This window comes from Chaetodon auriga, chromosome 12, assembly GCF_051107435.1.
Source record: "Chaetodon auriga isolate fChaAug3 chromosome 12, fChaAug3.hap1, whole genome shotgun sequence".
Lineage (NCBI taxonomy): Eukaryota > Metazoa > Chordata > Actinopteri > Chaetodontiformes > Chaetodontidae > Chaetodon > Chaetodon auriga.
Window position 1 is genome coordinate 20,398,814 of NC_135085.1, and position 25,379 is coordinate 20,424,192.

The 25,379-nt window shown below is 42.9% G+C and overlaps 1 protein-coding gene across 2 annotated transcripts in view; it reads right to left on the reverse strand.

The window, feature by feature from the left end:
- The window catches only part of LOC143329673 (rho GTPase-activating protein 29-like), a 29,831-nt gene extending 4,515 nt beyond the window's left edge, over nucleotides 1-25,316 (reverse strand). Inside the window, exons 1-16 of one of the 2 annotated variants that reach the window (XM_076745679.1) lie at nucleotides 25,162-25,316; nucleotides 24,118-24,497; nucleotides 12,579-12,722; nucleotides 8,037-8,133; nucleotides 7,758-7,830; nucleotides 7,447-7,507; nucleotides 6,676-6,825; nucleotides 5,717-5,781; nucleotides 5,497-5,607; nucleotides 4,989-5,069; nucleotides 4,378-4,545; nucleotides 3,971-4,108; nucleotides 3,371-3,558; nucleotides 1,727-1,896; nucleotides 1,070-1,204; nucleotides 493-591 (exon numbers count right to left, since the gene is read on the reverse strand). In XM_076745679.1, the coding sequence (XP_076601794.1) occupies nucleotides 493-591; nucleotides 1,070-1,204; nucleotides 1,727-1,896; nucleotides 3,371-3,558; nucleotides 3,971-4,108; nucleotides 4,378-4,545; nucleotides 4,989-5,069; nucleotides 5,497-5,607; nucleotides 5,717-5,781; nucleotides 6,676-6,825; nucleotides 7,447-7,507; nucleotides 7,758-7,830; nucleotides 8,037-8,133; nucleotides 12,579-12,722; nucleotides 24,118-24,406 (1,969 nt within the window). In that variant the 5' untranslated portion in view covers nucleotides 24,407-24,497; nucleotides 25,162-25,316. Of the gene's footprint in view, nucleotides 1-492; nucleotides 592-1,069; nucleotides 1,205-1,726; nucleotides 1,897-3,370; nucleotides 3,559-3,970; nucleotides 4,109-4,377; nucleotides 4,546-4,988; nucleotides 5,070-5,496; nucleotides 5,608-5,716; nucleotides 5,782-6,675; nucleotides 6,826-7,446; nucleotides 7,508-7,757; nucleotides 7,831-8,036; nucleotides 8,134-9,090; nucleotides 9,205-12,578; nucleotides 12,723-24,117; nucleotides 24,498-25,161 lie in introns of those variants that run through there. The other variant, XM_076745680.1, reaches the window with a different exon arrangement.
- Nucleotides 25,317-25,379: the final 63 nt, after the last annotated feature.

The following is a 25,379-nucleotide window of genomic DNA, read 5'->3' on the forward strand; positions in this document are numbered from 1 at the left end:
CTATTATCTAATGCATTACTTCCTGATGATGCGATTCAGCACATGATTACTTGTAAACTCACAAGAATTAAAAAAAAAAAAAATAGAGCAGGTTGATAAGAAGAGCTGCTCTGCTGGCTAAATTCTCATTGAGAAAATAAACATGTACACTGACTGGGACAGCTCAGCATAGATGCAGGAAGTGTAAGCTGAGGCCACGCGCCAAAACTAACATGACCTCCATCTGTGCAGAGCCGCCGATTGTAAAAACATTTGATGTAAGCGAAATCCACGACAGAGCCAGGCCCATAAAAAAGCACTATATGAGGTGTGCGTAGTCTCTCTCAGCATTTCTCCCTCCCTTCCTTAACTTCCCTGTCACATAAATGGACACACTGACTGGATGTTAGGGCAGACACAAGCCCAAAATTGGTATACACATCAGCATGCATCTGCCTGGGTAGAGGGGGACACATAAAACACAGTCATAAAGACAAAACACACACGCCTTACCATTGTCTGAGGGCGATGGTGGCTCTCTCTCATCCAGGTCATCAGCAGAAGACATGGTCCCAGTGGAGGGAGTTCTCGGCAGCCTTCGTTTGAAGTCGCCTGCGCATAAATATAAAAGTCATGAATTTGTACATAGCGGTGTTCGTTGGCTAACTGCGAATGTGCAGTTTTACCATAGACAACGTCCCAGTGCAGTGCCAGGAACAGATAAGCCACAGCGCTCTACATGTGTACACTTAGTGTTAAATATTTCATAGCTTTGCACACAGCAAGTAGTTTCAGCTGCAGAGGGAAGTGTGATAAGAGATGAGTGGTGCGTGGGTCTGGTGTACAATGAGGAAGTTCATACATCATGTGGGCTTTCATCCATTTTTAGCTCGGCTGTGATTTGAGTACCAAAATCTATTTTCTATTCAAAAGCTATTTTCTCTTCTCTGTTTTTATTTTCGTCATCTTAAATGAGGTTTTTCTCGTTTCCTGTCCTTTTCCCAAGCAGTCTTTGATCATTTCCATGAGCAAATACCCTGAAGACCTTTTACACATTTGAAGAAAAAGTTTTTACGTAATATCCTCCAACCTGGACTAGCAGTGGGGGAGTCCATGGATCTGGACTCGCTGCTGCCTCCCGCACTCTCCGAGTCGCTGCACATCCCACCCTGGCTCCCCTGGCTGCTGGACGCCCAGGCTCTCAGCGTGGCCTGACTTCTCAATGCTGCATGAAAACATCCAGACCACCAGTCACACACAGAATAACAACAAAGACATCCAGCTAAATTTCCCATTTGGTGATATTCTTAGCGTCATTTTCAGTTATTTTCAGAGTCAGGTGGTCACACAGATATTCCAGACTTGTGACTAGAAAGCAAGACACAACTCAAAACTGTTTTAATTCATTCCTGAGAAAATTTCCATGACTCAGAACACAGGGAAAGTCCCTGAAAGGCTCATGTTTAGATACAGGCAGGTTTGGAGGCTGATCTGACTCACAGACAGCCTGCCAGCTTCAGCTTTACAACCTCCAGAAACACACTCTTTTGGGTTCGGTGATCACCCAGTTTCTAAAACACTTTACATCCATGTTGGAAAAAAAAGCAATACCTGAGGTTTACTTCAAGATGTAGAAATCAACATGTGTGTAAAAACTCTGAAGTCTGTTAGTAATGACAGTGCTTGTAAATGTCCTTGTTTGGCCTGTGATCATCCCTTGAGTTCACAATAATAGCTGAATGAGCACCTTGTATGTCCGTGCTGCTGTTGGACCTCCGCTCGCTGATCTTTGCAGGCCGGTGTAGGGGACCGTCTGCTTCGTCTCCACTCAGCACGTCGCAGGAGGTGATGGATGCCTGCGACAGGTTGCCGTGGGAGGAATGAGTGCTGCCCACTGACCTTTTGTTGAACACAAACCTGGGGAAATAAAGCCGGCATGTGGTGAATTCAACGGTGAGCAAGATTTCCCAAAGCTCAGTTATAACACAGTGTGCATCTGTGGGGATTCGACAAGACTGTTGATCAACACCAGCGCCTCAAACATTCCTTCACCAGGCAATTTTGGCTTTCATTTTCTGGCATGTAATCTGTTTTGCTAACACCCACCACCAAGACTCCAAGCATTTATAACTACTTCAAGCAGAGTGCCATGAATAAGCAAGCATGACACATTTCAATCTGTTATGCCAAATTTGTATCGAGCATCCGTATTGTTGAGAGTATTCTAGTGCATTATATTACCTCCTCACTGCACACACCTGTAGGATCTCTGCTGCATTTAACCAGCCAATTCATTTAAATGGGAAAAACATGCCTTTTACAGCCTAACCTGCGCTGTATGCAGACCAGTCAAGCTTTTGTAATCCCACAGGTGCTAACAGATATTTGTAACAGTCATTAAGCAAAAATGCTCTCTTTGATTCGTTATGAGTAACCTCAGTGAAGTTCCAGAAACGCAAGTGCTGAAGGCATAACTGAGGCTGTGGGAGAGGATTAGGAACAGAAACTGAAAGGAGCTCAGCCAGCAGACCACTTCAACATATAATGTCACGTTAGACACATCTGTGGCTTCACAACATTTCAAGTACAAACTCGTCTCAAGGACTAAATTAAGCACAAAGGCATCTTTCAATCTATGTCAACGCCTGTGATTTATGCTTTACTGTACCTAATAGAGCCACAACAACATCATTAATCTTACCATTAACATAGTACTTAGAGTGCTAAGTTATTCAGCATTGCTTATTTTCTTAGTGGTACTGAGTATGTGTGTAGGAAGCTGACTCTCGCACTGCTTTGACAGTCTAAGCAGAGTCTTAGGGACAGCTCTAAAGCAGAGCCAAACTCTCACGCTCGCAATCTCCCCTGCTGCATTCTGCCTGCGCCACAGATATTTCCTGAGGAAGGGCAACAAATTCAACACGCATTCTGTCTCTCCTTGATTCTCTCTCTCTCACTTCCTCCCACTCTGACTCACTGTTACCTTTGCTGAAAGAAGAACTCGGGAGTGACTTAAAGATATTTTGCAACACTCTCCTCTAAAACTGAAGTTTAATCCAAAATGAAACTCAAGCCTCAGCTGAGCTCATTTAACACCGACTGCCTCATATTATTTCCACATGTGCAACAATCTGCTGTGTGATGACTGTTTAAACGACAATAAACCATGATAAAAGGAGTGCAGCGAGCAGATTTCATGAGCTAATCACTGAAAATACTTGCACAAAGCCGAGGAGTTTAAGCCTGACTGTGGAGGTTCCGTTTTGCAGAATTTAGCAAAAGCCAACCTTCTCGCTCGCCGCCAAGCAGTTTCAAAGCATCAGCATCATTGCTCATTATAAATACAGAGATCATTTCCAGAATATCAGCATGCATCCACAGTTTTTAGTACCTGATATTATCAGAGGAGATGGAGTCTGAGTGCAGACGCTCTTTGGGCAGATTTTTGGGAAGGTTCCGGACGAACTCAGCATAGCATTCACCCGGTTCGTACAACTTGGCGCTCTCACTCAGGGCCTGGTAGTGAGCAGGGAGCGACACGGTCTGCGCCTGCTGCATCTGAAACCAGTTCACCGTCACCTGCGGAGTGACAGATTATTTAACAAAGTGAGTGACTGAGTGAATGACTCACCGACTGAATGAATGAAAGAGCAGGCAAATGAGCACTCAAGTGATTGTAAAGGGAGATTAAAGATTGTAAAGCAAGGAGGGAGTTCGTCTGCAGGCGTCAGAATAAACTCTGAGAGACTACGAACAACTCTGTGCTTTGTAGTACAAAATTGCCCGAACAATAGATAAAACACATCATCAAATATAGACAGACAAACATCATTGTACTAAAAGATCTTTCAGTTGAATTGAAACAGACGGCGAGTTTTAGTTTCTCTTACTCATACGATATTTCGACAACAAAGTGAATGTTACTGGACAGTCCTGCTCTCGTTTCGTTGTTTTGTTAGCTGATTGATAATATTATGTACTGTCTACTCACAGCTTTGAGTGTGAGGTCACACTGGAAGACCATCTCTCGGATCTGTGTGAGGATGGTGCTCTTGGCGTTGGCCAGATCCATCTTCCTGACGCCTGCGTCAGCCATACAGCTCTGGTACTGGTCCTGGGCCTCCTCCGCCTGACACAGCAATGGACACAGGGAATGGTTTGAGCATGTGGCTGAAATGCTACATTGCTAAGTACAACGAGTGTGCAGAAATTCAGCTGCAAAAAACAGATTTTGACAACGAGCAGGGTGTCAAAGTACCTACTGGCACACAAGGATATGCTATTATGAACTGCCCTGGTGTGATAACCCCATCCATCAGGTCATGTCATGTTTAATTATTGTGAGATGCCATTTATCATACCGATTACTTCCCCCCTGTTGTCTTCTCCCCTGCATACCTTCTGCAGAGCCTCCTCCTCCAGCCTCCTCTTCTTCTCCAGCTGTTTGTTACCAGTATTAGACTGCTCCTCCTGGGAGCGGTTGGTAGATGAGTGGGCTTTCTGGTACTCCTCTCTCCTCTGGGCCTTCAGCGCCCGCGCTTTACGCAAGGTTGCATCTGCCTCTTGCTGCCAAAAATCACATGGATCAACCACAAATGCCCATGAGATCGAAACACATACTGTAGATGTGCAACAGTTGTCATAAATATAATCAGACACGCCTTTGTGGTTGATCACCCTTGCATGAGAAGCAGCACAGCAAAACGTGTCAACAGCCAGGGCATTGAGAAATAGTGAAAATGTTAATCCATGACACCACTGAAAAAAAAAAAATCTGTCACTGAGGATGCAAATTTAAAATCTGTTTGGTGCTTCTGCAGAATTGGAAGCCATGACTTTAACTATACTGACATGTGTGTGTCTGACAACCTCCTGGCGGGATAACAGCACTGTAACATTTACTGTGGAATGCTGCTTGTCTGTAATGCAAAAAGGGAGACGGGCAGCATTGCTATCGAGCTAACAGCCTCATCTGCTTGCATGTATCTAAACAGGGACTCGCTACATACCATTTTCTTTTGCTCCCTCTGCCACTGCTCCTTGAGGTCTTTCCTCAGCTTGTCCAGTTCGTTCTTACGGGCCAGAAGAGGCTGAGAAAAGTCAACGATCATAATGAGGTACACATTCTCAAAAGCTTTACACTGAAGACATAAAGATTTGGGCGACATCAGAAATGATTGTGTCCTGATCGGCAAGTACTGTTACAGGATATTAGCGAGAGGATTAGAGGCATGAACAAACTGCTGACTTGAATGTGACATCCCCGTGTTAAAAACTGTGTATCATACTTTCAGAGTGCTAACTTTTGCAAAAGAGGCACAGTCCCGCTGTCTTATTTTCCCAGTGAGAGCGAATTTCACAACAGGCCTTTTCAATCTTTTGTATTTTGTGCAATCTTCATGTGCATCGCTGTTAATGGGAAAAACAAAGTCACTGCCTGAAATGAATGCAAAAACAGAGGGTCTGAAGTTGGATGAGCTAAGTGCTTCTTCGAGAACTTCCTCTCATCACACTTACCTGTATGAATTTATTTGTTTGAAGAGCCATTGCGGTTTGAATGAGCAGCTGTTTGTATTCAATGTCGTTTTTGAAAGTGGAAACGTAGATATCACCAAACGGCATGTAGTCCTTGGAGAAATGAAACACACAAATTAACATCTGAATAATAATTTCATAGATATATTTACAATAACAATCTATACTAATTAAATTTTCATATAAAAGGCTCTTCTGTTACCTGTTGACTGGCCAGGGCCTTTGCAGACTCGGCCATTTTGGCATAATTTCTGGAGTACTCGATATCTGAAAGAAAAACAGTTGTACAAAAAACGATAAGGAACCATATTTTGGACAAAAGCATGTGAAGTGTACTTAATCGAACTGTATAATGATGGATCTAAATGAACAGCGATTTCATACTCATGAGCTTCAGGTGATACAGGAACTTACTGTAGTTACTACATTATGCTTTACAGTGTATCATGCATATCATACACTGGTAATAAGTAGATGTAACTGTGGAACAAACAGTGAGGCAAACAGACTCTAGAGTGCTAAATAAATTGATTCTCAATAACTACATATCAGCAGGACCTATGGGATCCCAGTACAGCTGTAGCCCTCTACAGGCATGTTAAGATTAAGAGTTAGTCAGCTGAAGAATAAGTGTACATAAACTCTATCACACTGTGTACATGGATATATTCCAGATGTAATGGCTGATTTGTTTCCTGTAATTATTTTGATATTCGTGAGAGTATCAGATACATAATGTGCAGAGAAAGAAAGAACATCTCTGTATTTTGATGGTTCGCCTTCAGGTATGAAGGACTGAAGCCTGTAGTCCTGAGCGACTGCGTAGAGTTTCTTCTCAAAGACCATGCTGCCATGACTAAATGGCTGTTAAGAGCCCACAAACTGTTCTGCCACTTCTGACCTCCATTGACAATCAAAAGGCCCGTGATGACTCAGAGGTCATTCTTGGAAAAGATCCATCAGCCTTGAGTTAAATGCGATTTACATATAACTCTCCTCGTCTTGTTTCAACTGCGCTACAATACAAAATAAGGTAAATGTTTACCACAAAATAGTAGTTAAGGAGCTATCCATCATCACATCCTTCCACATAATATCTAGTGCAACGTACTAATGCATGAACCCTCCCTTTACAGCACAGCGCACCGCCAATAGTCTCACCCATAGCCAGTCGTTTCTCCATCCAGGCCAGAAGGTCTTTGACATACTTGGACCAGGCCTTGGCGTAGAGCAGAGCAGACTCCACCCCGCTGTCATTCTTCAGCAGGGTCAAGTCGACTTCTTCCTCCCGTGACAACGGCACCTCTGAGCCTGGAGAGTCAGCAGAGGAGACACACATATCAAAACAAAGTGAAGTGTAACACATGCTATCAATAAAGTTGCCAAGAGCTGGATTGATGCTTCTCAGTTCTACGATCCCAACAGACGCGTGTAGGAGGTAAATGAAGAAACACATTAAGGTTAAAGTTGGCAGCGTGGGAGGATATGAAAGTGCCGGGCATCTTTCAAAATAGTCCAACAGCGGTATTTTCTTTTCACCGGTTACACTGTGATGCACCTCTCCCAGCCGCCCGCCATCTGACTTAACACAAACCCCATGTGTTTCCCATCCCACACGGAACTACTCCTAAACAGGCAAGGAATGTCAGATATGTGGACAGCGAGGGGAAAACGAGCAGCTAGTATGAAAAAAGCAGCAGAAATAACAGGGGTGGAAGCAGAGGTTTAAGGCGGGTCTACCTCAGGCACTCAAGAGCCCAAAGCCTAAATCACTCTGCTAACTCACAGGCTGACACTCCAGGGTGCCCTGAGCTACAAAGCAACCATTAAATGGTTTTTAAAGCGGCCATTAATAGCTATTACATTTCAGGATTAATTTATTTTACACCCACACTGCTCAGAGGTAAATGACAGAATGTGAATAACACTTACCCACAAGGTCACTTTTCTCTGAGACATATCCCTCAGGATCCACAGAGAGATTGTCAAAAGACTGTGAAAAAGACATTTCAGATTATAAGGAGGGAATAGCAGACATACAATCAAAGTCAGACATCAGAAGCAGCTGGGTTTTCAACACCCCAATTAAGTACAGAAAGTAAGTCTCTGAGGCTTTTTTAAATGGAGGCGTGGTGAAATTGCCACTTTAAGTGCCCCTTTTGAAAACTGTCATGTTTGAAAACAAAGCTTTGAAAAAAGAAGTGTCTGGCCTGAGAGCTGGGAAAAGGAAGATGGTGTCTCACCCTGCTTCGCATGGTCTGGGGTATCCCCAACCCTGAGCCGCTGTCCACATCTCCCATAAGGAAGTCAGAAACTCTGAGGGGAAGATGTGCAGATGAAGATGTCTGTGAAAACTACAGTCTGATACCGCAATGCAATTCAAAACTCAGCTACAGATTGTACAGAAAGATGAATGAAAGGTTTAAAGACTGGTTGAAGTCAGCTCAGCTTTTCTTGGCTGTTACACAAAAAAGTAATAAAAACCTAGCAGTGCTGAAAAGGCATACAAACGTTGTACTCACACATTGCCGAATGTGAATGCCAAAGTGTCAATGGATGTGTGTATCTCGCCAAATATAGCTTTTGTGTTTTCTGGGTTCACTTCCTTGAAGTTAACGCCTGTGGAGAGTGATAAAATACAAGAACGTCAGCCAAAGAAAAACTCTATTACAAACCAGCTTACGTGTAATCAATCACTCAACAAAAGTATTTAGACAGCTTGGCCTGTATGTGGCCGGGCAGTGAGGCTTTAACAATATGATAAACACATGGATGACAGATCAAATGAACGACAAGTAAGACAAACAAAAAGCTTGATTTAATATCATATATTAAATGCAGATTAAATGTCTGAAATCCTCCCAAAAGCATTGTTTTGAGTTTCTTTCAGAGAGACCGCAGTTAAGTTTTGTGGGGAGTGGTTTATCACCTCTACAAAGGCTGCGTTGTTTCAGGTAAGTGTTAACAATCTCTACAGTCACAGACAAAAAGTCAACCCCCTGAGTGGTTACACAGGGTCAAAAGTTTTGAAGAGCAGGATATGCAAGCAGCTTAAAAACCACAACCGTCAGAGCACAGGCAGTCTGAGGCAACAACATGCATAGTCCACGTCTTCCTCCCAAATCAGAAATGTCTTCTTCTGAACAGCTTCAAGGATTTTCGTCGATGGATGTTCAAGGAAAATTAAAAACAGCTTTTCCATCCATTGTCTTATAAAATCGTATGGGCCACCTTCCATGTTGATCATGCATACAAGAGGCATCAATCATATTTACTTTAATATCTACAGACAGTAGATAAAACTCGTAGACAGTAGTAGTAGTACTATCAGCAATTTTAAAGGCGTAAGGTCACCGAAGCGTCTCAAATCTGTGAGAGCGTGTGCACAGATCTTTCCTCGTCAGGCAACAGTTTACTCAGCAAGAAGACCTTTGCAGAAAGTAATCAGAGAAACCAAAGACACAGGCAGTGAAATCCAACTAAGCCGAGTACTTCCTGTCTGCCTACAACAGGAAACACTCACACAGCTTGAGTTCTGTGACATGTAACTCTATAGACAACCGTGACAGCGCTTACCTTTTCTCCCTGCGCCCTTGCATCGTCAACCTCCTCAACAATGTGATTCAGTTGCTGGGGAGGAAAAAAAAAACTCTACACGCTTCCACTTTCTAGACTGCTTTCAAGCTCTTGTGCTTCCATTTTCTCTTCATGAGAGCAAATTCGATGCATGTCAGCGGCGGTTGGGTAATTGTAAATTCCCGACGTAAGACAAAGCACAGAAGGGTCATGGCATCCTGGGTTGGGGAGGCAACCCCACGTTCCAGCGAGACTCTTGAGGACACCGAAAAAGAGAAGTGGTGGTGCAAGCCTCCCTGCCGTGCACCTCCCTGGCCCTGAATGCTAGCGTACAACTCAGCGCTGACTTCTTCCTCAGGACATCCTGTGGGTCTCATAACAATGATTCCAGAGCTCTGCCCCCCTTGTCACGATTGAAATATGGAAACTGCATCATTCAAGTACAGGGGCTATTGTTTTCTCACGGTTGAGCCGCAACTGGGACAATTAGCCCATGAAAAATTTCTAGAGTTATTTTGCGAGTTAAAGAATGCCTGATAATTTTCTGATAATTCTGACGTGACACAACTTGATTTCTGTGGTGTGACAGGTCGGCAAACTAAAAATACCACTGTGTTTAAATGCAGAAGAGAGCGTCCATTATCACTAAACATGATTCTCTTGGAATAATTAAATACATCTACAACAGGTTTATCTGCACAGGGACCGAAAAATGCCTTTGACAGGCACATACAAGATTGATTGCTGTAAACAAATACACTGTGTCAGCTGCCAGCATCTTCCCGAGACAAAGTGGGACAGAGAGCAGGGAAAGAATTTCAATAAGTTGTGGAAGTTGACACTTTTATTGCAGTGCCCTGCAGTTTTTCAGCAAGAGGGGGGGAAAATGAACACCCTGACCAGGAAAAGAAACATTGTCTGAGTCTGTTTTAGCCAAAGAGAGTCTGTGAAAAGATCACATCTTTGATGACACGCAAACAGAGAAGAACGGGCAATAAAACAATGGATGTCTCTGTCTAGCATGAAATTATACAACCAAGTGGGGCTGAACAGGTCTCTTAACTTTTCCAGGTTTATTAAAATCTGCCCACAGTCAGTGACAGATGAAAACAACAGCAGGAGAATAGTTTGAGTGGATAACATCTACATGCAAGTGGCATTTGAAACTGGTTAGGCAACCATGTGTTTGGAGAGGGAGGGAGGAGGGTTAGGTTTTCCAGTAAATTCTGGCAGCTGTCCAAATGCCCCAGGTGTCATGACCAAACATCAAAGAACAACAAGGATGAGGAGACGACACACTCTGAAGACACTGAGGCGCACAGGGCCTGTTATCATCCGAACCTTTGAGTCCTCATCTCTGACGTCTCACTGATTCATTCCTCTTTCAGTCTCTCCTTTTCAGTCTCCGTCTGGCTCGCAGACTGTGTCACTATTGTGTTACCTACTGGCCATTAGGGACAGTCCGGCCAGGGTGTGTGGTGATCTTAGGCACCCCCTTGTGGACAGGCAAATTTCCAAGATTCTACTTGTCAACTTGATATGCGCTACAAGACTAATTTACAGTGCTTTCCTTGTAAAATAGGACCAATAGGAACAAACACTGCCATACTGCACAGCAGCACCATTACTGAATCTCTACTTTTGTGCAATTTTAGCATACAATAGAACAAATATCTCAGTCATACTCTTCTCTGAAAGTGATATTGTCATCATCTCCACACATGAAAGTGAAAACATCGATCCATATCATCATCTTTAAAATATGGTTTTAGTTTGAAATTCCTTTGGCACGTCTTTATCATGTTCAAACAGTATATATACACTATGCCCTCATAATATAATGACGTAATAATGCTTCTGACGGCTTAACAGAGTTGAATTTCTCTGTGTAAACAGCTTTGTTGCTGCAGGCGGTCTGTTCTTTTACTCGTCCTCCGCTGCATTTCTGACATGAGATCAGTGCCTTGCTGCTGACTGAAGAGTAGCTACCTGTGTCTAAAACTGAGCACACCCAGACGGTATTATTCACACTGTATTGTATTTTAACTCCTAGTTTGCCGTTTGTAGAGCAAGTCAAGAGTTACAGGTTTAAATGACAACTTCCAGTAGGGTAGTGCTGTGGCTGAGACAGAGCGAAAGTTAATCCCAGCCACAACAACAAAACTCTGTTGTTATAATCTCACAGCAGGGATTAACTGTGAGTCAGAAAAAAAGGATAATAACTTTATTGTTTGCCATGTGTGAAGGGAGGTAGTGATCAAACTGGCAGTGAGAGAGTGATGGATGATTTTCTGTTTCACACACAGCCCTGTTAGACTGCTGGGACTTCACTGTAAGACGTTCGCCTTAAATCTCCTCCTTCCTCTACCTGACTGTTGCCATTCAAAACCTACTGACTGCTGATATTTGTGATATCAGTACGTATCGTAGAACAGAACTGCTATCATTTTTATGTAAATTAACGTGAGGTCAGGGATTATAGTTGCACCTAAAAATATGGCTGCTGTAACTGGATGAATGTTGTTGTGGAAAAACTGAATTTTCATGTGACAATGACAAAGAAACTGACACTGATCCCGCATATTGGATCACTATTTGTTGGAGCAAAAAGTCACTTTTTAGTACCATTTAATTCGTCATATGGGTTTTACCTGGTGTAACAGAAACTGCGGTCTTCAACCAGGCTTTGCAAATGTGTATAAATGACAGAAGCCTTCAGTCATTAGTCATGGTGTCGTTTTCCATCCCGTCACTGAGGTTACAGTCTGTCCTATCATTTAAGTCTCAACTATGCAAATAATTCCTTCAGCTGATCTAATACTGGATCTCCTTTGTTTCCTTTTTGCATTCTAAACATTGTCAAAGCACCACACAGTGGACTGCAGATGCCGAAATGCATTCCGAAGCATTCTTAAGGAGTAGATCACAACTCAGACACTGAGATAGGGCAGGTGAGCTATCATACAGCCGCACACCTCACGACATGTGGAAAAGAATGAAGAAACGTGGACGTGCCTGACTGACAAGCGTCCTGCCAAAGGGCCTCTGCGGTTGCTGAAATATGGAATGCAAATTACAGCCGTGTAGTCTCCCCTGTCCGGATTCTTCTGTGCAAGTCAACTGAAGAAATAACCTTACAGTGGATCGCGTTTCTAACAGATTGAACTCATGAGCTGAGATTCCTTTTGTTTGTATTCATTAAGGAGACGGGAAAGGGATCTGTTGCTGAAGGAATAATAACTTCTCCTACTGTGACCTTTTAAAAACAAATCTCCCAGCCAACTCTAACTAAGCAGAGAGTTATAAAATATCCCTGCAGGATATTTCCCACACTAGTTTCAAAGACTGACGTAGACCCTTAACCTGAACCAGTAATGCAACGATGAGATTCCACGCCAAGATATTTGAGCATCATCTGGGCACCTGTATGTGTTTACTGAACCTGTATGTCTGTGTGCGTCCATGCATGCTAGTGAGCAGTTACTGACCTTTGACCTTGGCAATAACCGTTCCAGCTGCACCCAGGATGTCCACAGAGTTGAGGGTCTGGTGTTTGCCGATGACAGCTTTGAGGACCCGGAGTAACTCTGCCAAACGCTCCTGCACCACCTCCTGAAGATCTTCCAGAGTCTCTGGAAAAAGAAGAGGTTCAGTCATGTAAGTATCAAGTCCTTGACAAGACAATCAAATGCTTCATTAAATCCGAAACCCAACAGCCATGCACAGTTTGCAATCACATATTCACATCTCATCAGTCAAAGTCACCACTATCACGGCACACAGTGAGTCACAGGTTAGCCAGTGACAAATGAATTCCTGGCGTTCCTTTTTGCTGCGCCACACTTGGCAAATTCTTTGTCACTCTGAACCTATGAAACTTTGCTGCCATTCTTAATCTAATCTAATACCCTCAGGGCAAATAATACAGTACATAATGTGTTTGGTTTTATCTGCGTGCGTGGTTGTGTCTCCAGATGAAAAGTATAAGATGGTTGTGGTTGAGTGACAGTGACTAACTCAGCTGTTGCAGCATAAAAGTGCTGTGATGAAACTTCTTTTCTGCTTCCTCCAAGCAGTGACACTGCGCACACCGGAAGAGGCATGTTTCTATGTAAACAGGTTACATGTCTCAGTCACTGTAATAACATTCCCAGACAGGTGAAGATGATGAATAGAGAAATGATGACGTGCTTTTTGTACTTTTGTGGTTACAAGTGAAACATGTAGGTTAAATCAAAAGCCATCGACATCGACATCTTTCAAACCTGGTAGACTTCAGAGTGACGGCTGAATGTCAGATTGTTTTATTTGACTTCTTTTCTGCTTCAACACGGACTAAATACAGAGTTTGTGCATGATCTTTCAGAGTTTGTATATGACACAGTTTCTAAAATGCACACCATTAAAAGGGCACTCATACCAAACAGGGCAGAATAAATTCAATGTAAGAGTTGAGTGAAGTGGCACATTCGGTGGCTATTATGCAACTTTCTCTGCAGCAATCAGTAGACAGTGTGAAAATAAAAAAATGAGGAAGATCTTCCATTTCTCTCTGTTACCAGTGAGGTTTCAGAAGATGATACTTGAGGATGAAAAGAATGTACAAAATGCATTCAGATTACATCTGTCCCCTTACTTTACCAACCATATCACATGAATCATTCTGCTATGAGAGGCATGTCTTTTCTGTAGAGTCAGGCAAAGCAGCAAAGGGTACAAATGACATTTATCTGTGTTTATACATTTTACCAAAGCTTTTCCTGACCTGAAGGCACTTCTTCACAACAGTATAGGTCCTCTGTATTAAGTGCTCTACAGTATTCCTCCAACACTTGTCAAATCAGTGTTTCAGTTTGTTTTACAGACAATAAGGCTATTTGGGCAAAATGAAAACCAAAAGGAAAACCCTGACACATGACGAATCTGTCCAAACAACAGCAGAGGAAGATAGTCTGTCTCCCGCGCTGATGCAGGCTAATCAGAGGAGGCTCTGCAAGTTGGCACCAGACAATAGGTGAGTTCATGTCTAACTCACTGTTTTGGAAGAAGCAGGGACACCAGCTGGAAACAGAAAAGTCATCTGTTTTTCATCAAGGCCACCCCACCAGCCAGTAGGGTGAGATGAGAGACTGAATTTATTGGAACGTTAAAAGGAATTACAGAGGGTGAGAAAATGAGAGCCTGCGTGAGTGCGTGTTAGCAATTGACTCCTCTCTGATTCAAAGACATACACTCATTAAACTGACTGGTGTAAAACATGGCAGAAGAGACATAATTCGCAGCAGACATACGCCCTGACCATCTGTGACAGCATTTTACAAAAATGACAGACATTAATGTAGACATTAGGGAAGATTTTGACAATGAATCACTGAGGAACGTACCACAAAAAAGACCCGATAACACTCCAAATGTAAAATAAACAAATAAAGGACACAGGTGCGACATGAGGGTCCATCTTGCAGGCCAAAATCTCACCAATCTTTGTCTCAAGCTTCCACCCCCGAGGATTAAAGAAAACATGTCCTGTAGAGGAGGGGGGCTAACCTGCTCACCTGGCCCGAGGCAAGAGGTCTCTGACTCTGCAACACACATTTTAAGATCCTCATCCCTACTGATAGCAACAATAGGACGTCATTAAGCACCCTCCCCTTCCTTTTAACCATTCGTTTCAGTTATGGTATTTTTGGTTAGCTCAGTGGCGTTTGAAGGCGTTCTTATCAAAAACGTGTGGTTTGGCCATTTACATATGAGAGCTGGTCCAAATGAGGTGTACACATGAGAGTTTTTACTTAGCACGACGCACGTGTAGCATGACTGAAGGTGCTGCAGTAACGTTTGTCAGGATCACCCACTTCCCTTTCCTCTGAAAGGAAAACAATTTAATTAGACTAATCTATTCTGCAGAAAGGGGAAAGGGATACAAATTGTGAGGATATCACAATAGCTGAGATGTTGTGGCAACAAAGACAGGGGGATGTCCTGAGCCAATCTGCGGGATTGGAAGGGCATTTTTGAATGGCTTGGTATTGGCTGTATCTTTTGTTTACCGCCATCCACTGCCTGCTGTCAAAGATGCTCCACTGTGCAGAGTTAAACCACTGTAATGGAGTGGGAAACAAACAGATAGCAGCCAACACTTTCGATTAATGATACACACACACTGTCAGCGAGCTTCAGATTGAGAACAAAGACCATGTCCACACTGGTGAGAGCAGAGCCACTTTGGCGGTTAAAAGCACTCATGCGTCAACTCTGCCAACATTTGAGCCCGTCCAAATACTGTATATATTTCCTGCAGCAACTTACACTTCACGCAGGCTGTAACATTTACGCAGAGCTGAGAAATATATTGAAAACACTTTCCCAGTCCTAGTTCTACTGGAGGCCTACAAGGAACTACAGCATTACAATTGTTAAATTGTCAAAAACAAGTGTACACATGGCATCATTTCCACACTGTACACGTGTACGTGTGAGCAATTAGGCTCCTTAGATCATTGTTAATTCTTCACCCTGAAGCCCAGATTAAAAAATTCAAACAAAAGAATTCTATTTAAAATCAGAAATGGGAATAAAGTTATCAAAACAAGGTCAGATTGTGTGTGACAGCTCGTACTGATCACCACCATTGTTGCCCTTTGAATTGTGTGAGAGGGTCTGTGCTCAGTGCAGCGTGAGACAGCTGAGAGAAAGCTGGTAAAAATCAGCGGTGAGTGGTTTTGTCACAACAATGGCATCAAAAAGCGCACTGGAAATTTGCAGCCGATTGTGGGGGCCGTGCCATTGTTTTGGTAGAGATAACAGCGCTGAGGCATTGAGCTGGACCATATTGTTTAAAGCAGGACCCCCTGCAAACGCCAACGCAGCTCAAGGCTGAATGTCTTTCTTTACAGTGGTGGGATGAGTTGGTGTCCCAGCCACGCTTCACGCTCAGTCTGATTCATTTAGTTTCTACAAGACCTCCCTCCCTTTTAGGAAAATAAATTTACAATGAAAAATAATTCTAGTTGTGTGAAACCTTGAGAGTGCTACGTAATACGCGATACTATAACAAACCAATTTCCGAAATCACAACAGTGTGCATTTTTCTCTTAACACTGAAATTATGCTGAAAACTGCCCGACAAGCCAAAACCTATAATGTATGACAAGGAAAAGCAGCAAATGTTCACTTTTAAGACAAGATAAACTAACTGTTTCAGCTCTACATCAGAGTTTCACCTGGGATGTAGGAGCAAATCCATCGCATCAAAACAGTTATGCTGGTCATGCTTCCTTTCTTGATACAAAACTCCTGACAGCTGTGTGTTAAAAAATACAATTATGGTAAGTGGATTTAGCTCGTAACTGTACAGAACATTTTGTTACTTTAATTTGGACTTAAAAGTCACCAGTCCGGCAATTTAAAGCTTTCTGGAATCACTTTCTTTCACTTAAGCTTTTCATCAGTGGTCCATATGCAACTACAATCTGCCATTTATCATCTAGTTTGCAGTGACAGAAAAAGTCCACATAAGCATCAACATTCATTCTATAATCATCTGCAAACATGTTGCATTTTGAAGCTTAAACTCAATTAAACTCTAAAATTGAATATATATGAAAGATGATCTGCACACATTCCCAGAATCTCCTAACATGAATTGTGTTTGGAGTATCACTGTTAAGCAGGTTTAAGTGCTGATTCAACTTTAACACAATACAGTAGCTCAAACATTTGCCTTTTAAATTAATGTCTCCCCATATATTGTTGTGTGCCGGTGTCCCATTGTGTCTAACAAAGCTCATTGTGTGTCTGGTGCAGAGAGTGACCGGTCTAATCCAAATCTTCAAGTGGCCTGACGGAGGTTACAGCCTCCTCTCCCCCCACTGATAACAACAGGCAATCAACTGGCCTGTCTGGACACGCGATCTGCTCAACATGAAACAAGCCTCGGCAGCTCTGGTGACACAGTGCTGCTTGGGAAACAGCCGCGGGGCTTTTCTGAAAGGCCAGGGAGGCCACGTTTATCCTTCAGCATCCCTCCACCTCCTCATCTCTTGAGGGAGGGAGGGTAACGGATTTACACCCGCAGCAGCAGATGATTTTCAGGTTTTCTTTCGGATGTGTGTCTGTCTACCTCATTCCAGGATGGTGATGCACTGCTCTCTGCGATGACTCAGTCATCACCTCAAATGCTCCCCTCCAAGTGGAAACAGCCATTTCTTGTCGTTCCCACAGAGAAACCTGGCCTAATAATCTGCACAGTATCCACAAGTCTCTTCGATCACAAAGCACAAGGCCAGAAAGCATGAAATACTCGCTGTATCAGACTCTGTTCGCATTGTTGAGCTGCCTGCAACCTGATCTGCGACAGGTGGAATTGTTTGGTCAGGATTCCATCTCCAAACACTAATTCCCCCCCCTGTCCAAACAAACGCAGCATTGCTGGGTGCCTCTCAGTCTTTCCCATGCCTTGTTTGGAGACAGAGCGGGCCCCAGACATCACACAGACAGTAAACAGCAGGCACTCCATAAACAGCTACCTGCTCTGTTAGTGAGCAGCACTCTGTGAGGTCTGGGCCTCACAGACAGGCTAATTCTTTGACACTTCAGGACATGTTTGGGGGACTATACGGCAGGTGCACAACAATACCACATTCTTGAATCAACAGTGAATCACAGTGTATCGGATACACAGGGAGGTGAGAATAATGAAAGATAACACACATTAACCAGTCCAAACCAAAGAGTTTTAGACCACTGCAAGAGAAATTACTAATTCTTTCAGATATACAAGGGATCTAAGAATTTGTCAGGACAAGCGGAATTGTGTTTTGTGGAGCCTCTTGATTCAAAGCTGAACAAGCATAACATCAGCCGTTTTTGGTATTCTACAAAACAACAGCCTGACTCACAGGCCTCAGCCCCCTCTGTGCAGGCCTGATGCACAGCTGTAAATTTCAGCAGGTCTGCCCAATCGTCAACAGTGACGTCCCCCTGCTAGCAGGAGCTCCACTGGCCAATCCACCCCTCGCCATGACCAATCTCCTACACAAACATCCAGAGCCCATAACCATAAATCCCACCCCAGGAAACACACCCCGACCACTAGCTTGCACAAAAACATCCTCCAGCATCACAGGGGAAAGTTACTGCCCAACAAATCTCTCCTTTCTTTCTCCTAAGAGCAGCAGGCCATTAAACCATTATGTGTTTGAATTCGGCTTTTCTCTCGATTGAAGGCACCACCTGCAAGTGGCCACTTCAGTTGGCACAGGGGCACTTGTGAGAAGAGGAGATATTTGTGGTAGCTATTGCTGGATATGTTTTTTAGAGAGTGGTGGTGGCTTTTACGGCCAGTAAACAGGGGTTTTAAACTGGTGAAAATTAGAAAACTGGACTCTGCAAAGAACATAATGCCAGCATTGACTCTAATAAGCCTAAGCTTTAATCATTTTCAACAAAATGTGACATTTCCAGTTACCATGTAACTCCAATGCAAACCTTAGTGAGCAGAAAGAAACACAAGTCTATGAGTAAACAACTACTCTCAGCAGAAAGGTAAACAGACCCTCAAAAATACAACACTTTCTGAACATTTTATCAAATGCTGCTCTAAAAAAAACAAGTCTGCCCTTCTGACAACAACAAGTTACAGACTGGCACTGTGAAACACAGAACAATGCAGTTTGACTGGAGTACAGCCAGATCTTATCAGAGTGTCCCGATGACACCAACAGCTGAAAAAGGCCACAGTTTTCATGGTGGAACAAGGACTTGTTAGTCAGCTAAATGTGTTCCTACTCATTCAAGGATGTTTAATGTCTCTTCTTATGCAGCACTACACTGTATGTGGAGCATTTTCTGTGGTACAGTGGGAGGTGACATCTTTCAGAGTTTATCTGTGGTGAATATGCTTTCGATCTCATGCTCCTCAACTATGCTGTGAGATGTTTGTTCGACCCTGTAGTGGAACTGTAAAAGAGCTGCCATGAAACACTTTGTTTCAGGGAACCCAACGTCAAACAAAGAAACCTCCAAGGAAATACAATTTCAGACAGTGTCCTGCTGGCTATCTGCTGTCGCAACAAGAGACGTTTAAACTTAAAACCTCATCCTGTTCAGCCCCCTTGGCCTGTACACTATCCATAACTTCCACCACACATTTCTCAACACACATTCCTAAACGTTTTTGGCTTGATAATGAGAGCAAACCACGTTTAGTTTTGTTTCAGCATATTTGTATGAAAGAAAAAAAAAAAAACGTGTTCCTGTGTGGTCACCAAAGAGCAAAACAAGGATGTAAAATGTTGAAGAAACTTGTGCTTAGTATAGGAGTTTGTGCTACAGAAGCATTTTGGAAAATGACTCTTCATAGTTCAAAGTGAAAAGATCAAATTCCCCAAAGAGACGGTTTTGCCACACACAGACTGTGAGTCCCCCACCGACCAGTCAGTCAATATACATTGCCATGTTTAATCCATTACAAGGACTGCGACTGTTCCACTGAGTTATTTCTGCTGGATTCCATAAAAATAGGTACCATTTTTCCACTTTTCCTAAAGAATGACAACCCTGCCGATACAACCTCTTGTGAGTTGAATAGATGACCATGAATCTAACAAGGATGATTTTTAGCAGAGTTTTCATAGTCAATCTGCTTCACACCTACCATTAGTCTATTGAAGGCACTATAGCTACAAGTGAACATTTGTTCTAAAGGAATGCAGAGTATGCAGGAGAGTGGGGGGATGGGAGGGGGACAGCAGCCCGGCTGTGTGTGGAGGACTCCTTTTTCATCCTGATTAAAACCATTAACCAAGCAAAGAAATACAGGCTCAAATGGAAATCTCAGAATGAAGAAAACAGCCTGACATCTGAATTGCATACATTGGCCCTGAAAAGTCGTACAATTACGAGTCTTGTATTATTGCTATTAAATGCTTGTAATTTTGACAACAGAGGAATCTAAGCCACACTGTGCGTAACTTGAGTTAAGAGCTAAAGACACATTCCAGCGTAGGAAAACATTTGACTTCGCTGTTAACAAAAGTTAAATATTAATTTCTATGCACCATTATTTGATTGTGTTGTCTTTCATTTTTTGACAGCAGACATTTGTGGGAACTGGAAAAAGTTCATTTTGTGACTACAAGCTGTGCATTCACAGTCAGAGTCCTGCCGTGTTTCTCTACTGTCTCCAGCTTCCTTTCAAGACAACAATGAATTACAGCAGTTTGTTATTTAAGTGAAATGTACCCAGACAAAAAAAAAAAACTTTGAGCTTGACGCAGAGCAGCGAGAGGTTAAAGCTAGGGATGAGGACAGCGGTCACTTACTCGGTCAAAACTCAGCCTCACATTCTTTTCATGGGTTACATTCTTTGACAGCTTGACTTTTGTTGGGCAACTTTTCTCGCAAGCACTGTGCCTGGGGCCCCGGTTATGAGTGAAAGTGTAAATGTACACCACGATCTGACCCTGGGGAGTCTATATGTGTGAAGCTGTTGGTGTGAACGTGGAGGGTCTAGTTGACTCAAGCTTTCGGTCACTGATGGGAGTTCGCCCGTTGGTTTCTGACAACCAAGCATGCCGTGTGCATGTGCTTCCAGCTTATAACTAGCGGGTGCCCTGAGTAGAAAAATAAGCATCTTCCTCGCTAAACTCTCTAAGTTTTCTCTGTATGCGGAGCGAGGAGACACACACTGAGTCAAACCTGCCTCTCTGCATTGGGGAAAAAAAACAGCCTGATCACAACAGGGCGCACGCCTTTCATCAAAAAGAGCATTGTGTCGGTTTCACACAGTACTCCAGTGACAGACCTTTCAAATATGAAAAGAATAACACGAGAGCTGACATGTGCCTCACTAACCTCCTCCCCACTTCTCTCACGAGGTTGTTCTTGCAGCCTCCTTCAACCACACAGAGACCTGTTGCTGTCAGGCTGTTTTTAACCTAACACGTGCTGCTAATCACACAACAATAACACTTTGGACAGAGGTGTAAGGAAGTGTAACCCTGCCTTAACTCAGTTTAGCAACATTTTCTCAGGAATTATAGTTTACATCTCTGTTAATAACACGGTGTAGTCATTATGGGAGCTACAACCACACTGGGGGTTAGTTTAAAAACAACTTTTTCATGAAAATGAATGCAAAGATTTTATACACCTGACTGAACTCAGCAAACATTTCTGATATTTTCCAATTAATAAAATTCAACAAGGACGAAGCATTGTCCGTGTGCTCAATTTGAGTTGACTTTTACTTTACATTACATTTCTTTTAAAGTTAGAAATAAGTGCAGTATCAATGAATACAATACCATGGTATCATAATAAGTACCATTTAAAACTCCTAATGTACAGGTCCTGCAGGTGAGTTGTATCCATCATTATTCTTCATCTAATGTGTTTTTACCATAACAGAGACACGGGATGTTTCAAATCAGAAGGAAACAGAGCTTTAACTGTTGCTTTTTCCAGACTGTGTAACCTCCCTGACCCCTTAACAAAAACACCCAAGTCGATAATTCAATCTCGTTATGGATGTCAATACATACACACACTGGACAAGATACAGACATACCTCAGTATGGTTAAGATTATCAAATCACCATTATGTAGAAAGCCTGAGACCACAAAATTTTAAAGCTTTAAATTAAAAAAATGTTTAATAACAAAAGCACTGAGGTTACTGAAATATTTTCTATAGGGCATATAAAGACCTGTGTCTTTGAACATGGAGGTCATGTGAAGATGGTCCTAAAAGCGCTCAGCTAAAGGAAAAACATTCAAAGGTGATACTCAAATTCTGTCTTTAAGAGACAACTGAAAGGATTGCTCAGGATGTATAGTGTATGGGGCTACTGGGAACTCAAAGAAAACCTAAGAACGTATGGTCAAAAGCTCAAAATGGCCAGTCTCTAATCAAATTTCAAGTCAGAGATGATGTCTCGTTTGCCTGCCTGCTAGCTTTAAATGAAAGCAGTTGGCAGTCTCAGATCACAGTCCCCATTTAGAAGCCAGGAGGACTGTTAACAAAACACTTTTGCTTTAAACCGTGACCATCTTCCTCCATTCTTTGTTTGACCAATTAGAAATAAAAATGACTCAATGTTTACTTTTGACTGGACGGCAAACCACATTACAGTAGCAGCATATTGCATGAGTTGTTCCACCAGACCGCTTGAGTCAGTGTCTTCAAGAAAAAGAACAACAAAAATAAACCGCTAATCCGAATGACAAATAACCGAATGACATTATAGGGTCATGTGGTATGATTTCATGCCCACCTGCTGAATAAGAGCCGTTGTTAACTGGGAGGCAAATATCCTGAATGTTTTTGTGATGGCTCAAAGCAACACTCAGCACGACGCAAGCCAAGGCTCACTCACAGAGGCCTCACTCCTCCAGCCAGAGGAATGGCTAAACAACTCACTCCCACTGCCAGACCTGCAGTTGGACCCCAGCATGTACGAGTGTATGTGTGTAGCTATGTGTCTTTTAGTAGAACAGTAGGAGCAGTAGTAGTTGTAACAGTGGCTGTCTCACATTATTGATTCGACAGAGGGAAATTTAGTGAAATAACTACAGGAATAAAGACAGCAAAAAGCTAAATCTGACAAAATACGTTGCTATTAGACAATAACTTAACATTTTAAGTTTTCAACTGGAAAAACCAAGCAGTTTTATGATGTCACTTTGGGCTCAGGGAACACCAAATCTTTAATTTTAACAATTTGACGAACAATTCCTAGACTCAGTGATTAATAAATAAAAAAAACCCCACATTAGCTGATACTAAAAAATAATATATAGCATACATTGAGTGACTATCAGTGTACATGCTCCTGCGAAGCCTTGTTAAACACTACATGAGAGTTTGTGTGGGTAGGGTGTTTGTGTGTGTCTGCAAACAAGAGCAAAGCCATCAAACCCAAGTGAGAAAAACAGAAAGTAAGTAACCTGTGTCTGCTCCGTCTGCTGTGCTTGTGTGTGTGTGTGTGTGTGTGTGTGTGTGTGTGTGTGTGTGTGTGTGTGTGTGTGTGTGTGTGTGCATGTGTGTATAGCGGTGTGTGGGTGTGTGTAGTTGTTAAGATGCTAACAACACTGCAAGCGCTCTGGCATGTTAGCAGTGAGGCTGTTATCACACTATAAATTGACACTCCACAGGTGGTTCTGGCTGTCTGTAATGATGGGCAACTTTGAGCTTCAGTAATGTATCTAACATCACAACTACACACAGAGCCTTCCTGGACATTTAATCCAAAACACTTTACAGCACCTTGAGAGCAACTATATTGTGAGGGCGTTGGCAAAGAAGGCATCAAAGCAGAATAAGGACAGTGTGTGATATGCTACCTATGAGTCAAAGAAAAATGCTCCATGTTAAGACTGTTTAAAAGACTGTAGGTGTGTTAACATGTTAGTAACTGCAGTTCGTGTGGACAACTGGCCAAACAAAGATAGTGTATCTACAATGCAGCTTGCTGGCAGAGAACTACAGGTATCTACAGCATCACTGGTAAACATCAGTCCAAAGAGCATGGGCTCCTTTCTAAACAAATGGTCAGCAACTACACAAGGAGAAATCCATCACAGAGGAGATAGAGATATGTTCTCCATAAACAGTAGCCTCACGAGACCAGAAAGCCATGTGGCCAATAGACACATTTCATTTTGAGTAAAGGGCTTACTCAAGTGGAAAAAGTCCAACTTTCTTGATCTTATCATGGCATGGACGTTGCTCTCTCAACCTGAATGCAATACATTCCTCACCACTGTCTGGGGTTTGTTGAAAGGCTGTTGAGGATGTCTAAGAAATACCAACTGAAATTGAAGTTGGTGAGTGGAAAGTGACACAAAGCACTTTAACAGAATACGACCCAAAGATTGCATTGAACATGCAACACTGATTATGGACAACAGGTATTCAAAGCTGTATTTTCTGCCTTCAGCTATGTCATTTTACGATGTTCCACTTCACCAACCTAAACAGCTCCCGCACAAACACTTCTATATTCCAGCTGCTCCTGAACTCACCTTTACCGTGGAAAGCCTCCTTGAGGTTGAGCAACACATCAGCGAACCACCGCACATCTTTCACCAGCTGCATTACATACTCCGGGTCTACTCCCGGTGCCCCCGCCAGGTGAGATGTCAGCCCCATGCTGCTCAGAGGATTGGGGTTCTTGGAGCTTCGGCCCATATCCCAAGTCTTGGTGGATCCGGCTGAAAGAGATCCTGTGTGGGGCTTGGAGAGGTGTCGTGGCTGACCCTGGGTGTGCTTCGTCCCACCTCCACCACTGCTGCTGCTGCTCTTCCGTAGCATCCCAGCAGCCACTCCAGCTGCCACCCTTCACAGGGGGTACAGCAGGTCAGCTAGCCCCTGAACTCACCAAGCTGCCCTGGTCCCTGGATGGCTGACAAACAGAGAATGATGGGTGAAGATAAGGCATGTGATTGTGTCTGAGTGTCTGTGGTCTCCTGTCCAAACTCATTCATCTTCAGTAGAACTGACTCTTGAAGACACATATAGAAACCACTTAAACCAAGGGCCGAGACTATACACTGAAATCAAATAAACAGCACACTCATGTGTAAGCAATCACTTCACCATTCTTATCGTTATTCGTGTGATACAGGTGTGTCTTTTTAAAGTTAAGAGCTCACAGCAAACACAGCATATCTTGTGGTTTCAATGTTTTCTAGTGTCACAGCTGGATTCGCTCTGCATTTTTTACGTGACCAACAACGGCTGTAACGCTGATCAACGTTTCGCTGTTAACGTTAGCTAGCTTGTTTGTTAAACTACTAAGCTAACAATATTTGTCAATAAACAAAAGCACCCCCACATATTGTCATAAAAAGAAAACAGTAATGAAAATAAACACAATCATGAGAAAACTACGAAGTACAATTATTGGAGGTGTTTACAAAACTCCAATAACATCGAAAGACCCGACTTAACATCTCTTTTTCCGGGCAGCTCGCAGGCAGCAGTGATGCTGCTGCCCCGGTAAAAACTGTCGACCCGGGTCATAAACTGCTTTGCTGGCACAGCCAAAAGACGCTATATAAACTCACCTGCTCGGCAGTTTGCTGACATAGTGACCACACGATATCCAAACAAAACTTTGCTCAATGGAGTCTGTGAAAACTCAAATGCATTTCCGTAAGAGAAAACAAACTCCAGCGACGGCTAAAAGTTGTCCGCCTCGGGTCACTGTACATCGAAAAGTAACGTTAGCCTACAATCAGCAGCTCTCAAGTCAATCGTAATTTACTAGTCGGTTTGTCACATG